The sequence below is a fragment of the Cebidichthys violaceus genome, unplaced genomic scaffold (assembly GCF_023349555.1).
Source record: "Cebidichthys violaceus isolate CVI_PGR_0920_01 unplaced genomic scaffold, fCebVio1.0.p SCAF_8, whole genome shotgun sequence".
NCBI lineage: Eukaryota > Metazoa > Chordata > Actinopteri > Perciformes > Stichaeidae > Cebidichthys > Cebidichthys violaceus.
The window spans coordinates 5,681,475-5,687,029 of NW_027176964.1; the positions used below are offsets into that span (position 1 = coordinate 5,681,475).

General features: G+C 43.3%; 1 protein-coding gene across 1 annotated transcript; it reads right to left on the reverse strand.

Annotated features, from left to right (window-relative positions):
- Positions 1 to 335: 335 nt before the first annotated feature.
- si:ch211-119o8.4 (somatostatin receptor type 5) lies at positions 336 to 2,112 on the reverse strand. Its single transcript, XM_068737819.1, has 2 exons — positions 1,706 to 2,112; positions 336 to 1,092 (listed from the first exon to the last, which is right to left on the reverse strand). The coding sequence occupies exons 1-2, from the start codon at positions 2,110 to 2,112 to the stop codon at positions 336 to 338; spliced, it is 1,164 nt and encodes a 387-aa protein (XP_068593920.1).
- Positions 2,113 to 5,555: the final 3,443 nt, after the last annotated feature.

The following is a 5,555-nucleotide window of genomic DNA, read 5'->3' on the forward strand; positions in this document are numbered from 1 at the left end:
TATGTTCGTTTTGCAAATTATGGTCCCATTTAGAGTAAAATAAGCAGGGTTTTCTTTAGGGCGGGGCTACCTTGTGATTAACAGATCGCTTTCGCTACCACAGACGTATAAGGCGTCTTTACGTCGCTACTCCGCAGTCCAAATATGGTCACTTCCGTTCACTAGTTACAATAAACAGGAAGGCGATGGCCAAAATCAAAGATGGCGACGGCCAAAATGCTGAACTCATGGCTTCAAAACGGCAGTCCACAAAGCAATGGGTGACGTCACGATGACTATGTCCACTTCTTATATACAGTCTAAGGTTTTTTGTGATGGGAAATATGAATATTATGTCACAGGAATATGTGAGTGAGCCATGTGTGTACTAACTTTACTGAGTCAGCCTGTGTGTCGGAGTCTGGTGAGTAAGTGAGTGTGGGGGAGGCTGAGGGTGTGACAGGCTTATGGGAGGAGCAGGAGCAATACGCCAGCGCTTCACAGGGTTTTTTTCCCAAGTGCTTATCAACGAAGGACGGCAGCAGAGCCCGGAGCTGACGCACGGCCGGACGCGACAACAGGAAGTAGAGCGGCGGGTTCCAGCACGGAGCCAGGCACACCAGCAAAATGGCCGTCAGGGACGCCACCTCCCACAGCAGGGACACCCTTGTCTCAGTTGCCTCACGTGGCGCGGGAGAAGTGGAAGAGAGATATGACGACGTTGAAGATAGCTCACGCCCCAGCGTACTGACGGGAGAGGCCACCGAGCTAACAAAAGGGGACATGACATTGACAAACTCAAGTGCATAGTACGGCAGCCAGCTGATTGCAAACACCAGCGTTGAACCGATAAGCAGAGCGGTAGCCTTCTTGTTGCGCCGGTCGGCGGCCAGAGTGCTCCTGCAGCCGTGGAGGTGAGAGATGATGAGGCCACAGTTGACGGCGATACAGAGGAGAGGGGCCACGTAATAAACCAGGAAAGCGGGAACCAGGAAGGACAGCCACTCGTCGCGGCCCACTGCCCACGTGCAGCCCCCATCAAAGTTGATGTAGGTGACCTTGGGCAATGCCATGGTTACTGAGACCAGCCAAATGGCCACAACAGTGCATAACCTGTGGAAGAGGAGAGCAGAGCACAGGCTTAATGTTGTGCAGGAGGATCACGTCTGTGCTAGTACAAATAGGTCAACTCTGCAAGAAAACATAGACCTGGGTCTGATGGGAAGGATAGTGACATGATTTAATGGGAGCCAACAATTTGTTATCGCGATGACCTTTAATGTACTGACCTGTGATATATGCTCATGGTTCTGCTGTTTGTTGGCATATTTGATTTAAGCCTCCTCTTTACTGCCTCTGGGTTGCAGTTACGAAATTGACTCCGGCATTATTCTTATGCATGCTGACAACTGACTAGAGGAGAGGATCACTGAAGTGACTGTTTGAGATAGACATCTTGTTCATTGTGTTACCATCTCATTTCTGTCTGTAGAATTGTTAAAGCCATTATGTGTTGAATTTGAAAAGCTAACATCTTTTTTTTTTAAATATGTTTCTTAAAACAGCTGTAGTTTTAAGCACACGTTACTTTAACTGGAGTAATGACACAATTGTTGGAGACTATTTTCAGCTGTGAATTAATGCCCTCTTGGTGCACCAGTGAAGATCAATTCATTGTTGCTTTTATGGGTTTTACAGAATGTGTTGACAATACACACATACTCACACTTGTGTCCGGCTGGCAGGTGCTCTCGTCCGCGGCGCAACAATACGATACCTCAGCACCGACAACGCCGCCAGGCTGAAGATTTCCCCTCCCACCGTCACCGAGGTCATGAACCCCAGGAGGACGCAGGTCCCACCACCCAGCCGCCAGTCCTGGAAATAAGCACTCAGAAGGACGCATGGCAGGGTGAGCAAGGCGCCCAGGTCCGCCAGGCTGAGGTTGAGGAGCAGGACGGAGCTCGGCTTGGAGCGACTGCGGGGGTTCCTCATCAGCACCAGCCACAGCAGGAGGTGACCCCCAACGCCCACCAGAAGAGAGACCAAGCTGACCATGGGCAGCACCACGGTGAAGGAGATGGTGGTGTTGGTGGAGACGACATTGAAAAGGAGGTTGACTATGGCAGGCATGGTAAGGGCAAGGCTCTAAAATAGATTTAGAGATGGAGGATAGTTGAGCAAATGGGAATAAGGAAATTGGGGGTAATTCTACGAAATAGGATTGTGGATGAAAAGGGAAAGGATGGGTGAGGGGAGTGAACGCGAGGAAGGTGATATAGGGGTCATGGAGAGAGAATGAATGTAAGAAATTACAAATGAGATGAGACAGGAGCAGCAGTGAGAAGATGAGAAAGCGAAATAGTAATAGCGCAAATGGATATTTAGAGGTGAAGAGAACTACCAGCAACTGTGAGAGGAAGACAAAATCAGGAGTGGAGAGAGACATGCAGAGTCACCATATTTCAATCAACTAACTTGCATGTATTATTCATGCTCATAATAGTTGCAGCTCGATGGGGCCCAAATCAACTGTAATTCGGAGCTCATAATGGGCCTCCCTGTGATTGACGAGCCTGATGATTCAGACCCGACAGCTCGAGTCCCTCTCCCTCTTCTTCTCTCTCGGGTGACATCAACAGACACTCGGTGGCATCAGCAAGTCGACTGCATCACAACACAAACAAGAAAACTGGCCTCGGCAGGTTCATGGCACCAGCAGACAGACGAAGGGGGAGCTTGTTTGCTCCCAGGTGGATAAACAACACACAGACTAGTTGCGCGGAGGAAGACGGTGAAGTCTTTGGTGGAGGGGCAGACGGTTGACCAGAGTAAAGCCCCGCAAGTAAACAAGCCACTTATATCACCATGAGTAAACAAGCCATTTATTTGCTGTGCGAGAAATGGTTCGGCAGCCTGCGCGCTGACATTTGGGAAGGTTTTTCTGAATAAATGATTTTATATCGACGTTCAACATTTGCACTGAATATCAGCCGTGTCACGGATCAATTCAGCCACTCTACGCTGCATCCCCTACGGAACATCCTGAACAAAACAAACCACAACACTTTGAAGACAGATTAAACCAAAGGCTCTTTAAAACACCCTGGGAGTTGTCTACCCTGAGACATGCAGGCATTTCAAAAGTCTCAACTCTCATACATTATGTAATTTTTACTTTGACACATTTACCTTAAACTTCACAAGTTTAAGGTAAATGATGAGCTAAGACAGAAGCTAGATAATGGTATGCCATTGTGATGTTAGAGCAAATCATTTTAGAAACTTTGTAGAATACCATTATTTGCTGTTTTTTAGAATGTGAGATGACAAAAGTGATCGCTGTGTGTCCAGTAGTAAGCAGCTAAGAGAGGATCTAATGTGGAATGCTACTGATTTTATGAAATATAGAGACAACGTTTCTAGTGGTTGTGTTAAGTTGTTGAGAATTGCCTCAAAGGTTTGCTCCAGTTTTGGATTAATAATCGGAAACTATATTCTTCATGTTGAACTGTATGCTCACCTGAAGATAAATTGCCAATGTTTGCATCTGACCTGCTGTGCTGTGCACTGACTACAATTTTGTTTAGCAATTGTTTGGAATAAATTAATTACTATTGTACCAATTAAACTAGCATGGTTTCTGTTTATATTTTACCGATAATTAGCGCAAAATGTTAGGAGGAAATTTACAGGAACTAGCTCGTAAAATAAAGCATCAACACTTGTGTTTTTCTTCTAGTCATAGTGAAGTTTCCAATTTTGTACCTGTCAAGCAAGTTACAGCAAGTAAAACCTGAAAATGTTGTTTATGTTTCGGGTTATGTATATATATATATATATATATATATATATACACACACGTTAATAAGTGACCTTTAAAGTTCTTGGTTAGTGTATTTCTTTTTAGCTTTGGTCAGAACCTGGCTAGCTGTTTCCCCCACCTTTCAGTCTTTATGCTAAGCTAGGCTAACAGACTTAAGCTCTGTACTTAATGCGCAGGCATATGAGGTTGATATTTATATTCACATCTCACTCTCTGAAAGAAGCAAATAAATGTTTTCTTAAATCTTTGACCATTTCCTGTGGCTGCTTCACAGTAACATCCACACTGTGTTTCGCCAGTAGGATGTAACTTAATACAATTCTGACACAGTGTTAAGAGAGTGACGAGTAAACAGCGAGGCTGTAGCCCTATGAATCCCTCGAGTTTAGGGAGATAATGGCATACTTCGCCACTTCATTCAAAAATGTTGGCGTTTCTAGTGGTGACGTTGCAGATTGCAACCAATTGAAACTTCTCCATTTTCCAAGAGTGCAGGAGAACTACGGCTGCCGATGCGAAAATGTGAAAACTCAAATGGCCCCATATAGAGCCAGTGAATGGTTTGTCCATTCCAGGCCACTGTAGAAACATGGTGGCCCGCTCCGTGAAGAGGACCCACTCTGTTTAAAGAGTGGGCCTAAACGAACAAAAACACAGATTTATATTTTTCACTTCAATTAATCTTAAGAATAGAATAGAAGAGAAAGAATACACACTGATCCTCTGAGTTAACACAACAACATTCTATAAAACTACTCCATTGAAAATAAAAGTTGTACATTAAAAAGAATGTAAAGAGGTACTGAAAATAAAATGTACTTTAAATATCAAAAGTACAGCACATAGCATGTTCACAATGGCCTCAGTCAGTGTGAAATTATTGTATTATTGAATTATTATAACACTGATGTATTAAGGTGTAAGGTGTATTTAAATGTTGTAGTTGGTTGAGCTGGGTAGATGAATTTAATCCCATGTATGAAAAATCTTAAGCCAAAAACTAACAACAACTAACAGCTATCAAATAAATGTGAAGTACAAAGGGCAATATGTCCCTCCTGAATGTAGTGGAGTAGAAGTATACATTAAAGTACAAGTATCTCAAAATTGTAAATAAGTACAGTACTCAAGTAAATGCGCTTAGTGACTTTCTAGTACTGACAATAGTAATTCATATGACAACTATCTGTCATTTTCTCTCAGCACCATCAATAAGCTCTTTAAATATTAATTGGGACATTATGAATGTAATTTGAAAATGCCAAAGTGTGGTGGTGGGATGCATCATTACTCCCACTTATGTCAAACCCTGATCAACTGTGTGTGAGGGACAGATGGACGAAACAAATGAACAAACGTTTGTTCATTCCTTCACCCATCTGCCCCTTTCCTGCAGGATCTCACTCAAGCTTAACATCCCTGTCCAAATTTTAATCTTTGGGGGTGGGTGATAATGTGCGCTTTGCACGCAAAGCAAGAAGGTCAGTGCGGCAGCTCAGTTGGTGTTTTGAACAAAGAGTCATCACTAAACGCTAACTGTCTATTTAAAAAATAAAAAATCAAGCCTCATATGAACATGAATCATTTATTTTAAGGGGCAAATAACAAATTAGCAGCCTACTTCAAAGCCTAACTAAATTTGACTTCCCACATCATAACACAAACTTCATAGTGTTTACATTTTTCTTGTTACTTCTTTATTAGTACAGCTGCAACTTTATGAGGAGTGAAGAGCAGCAGTATAGTGGAA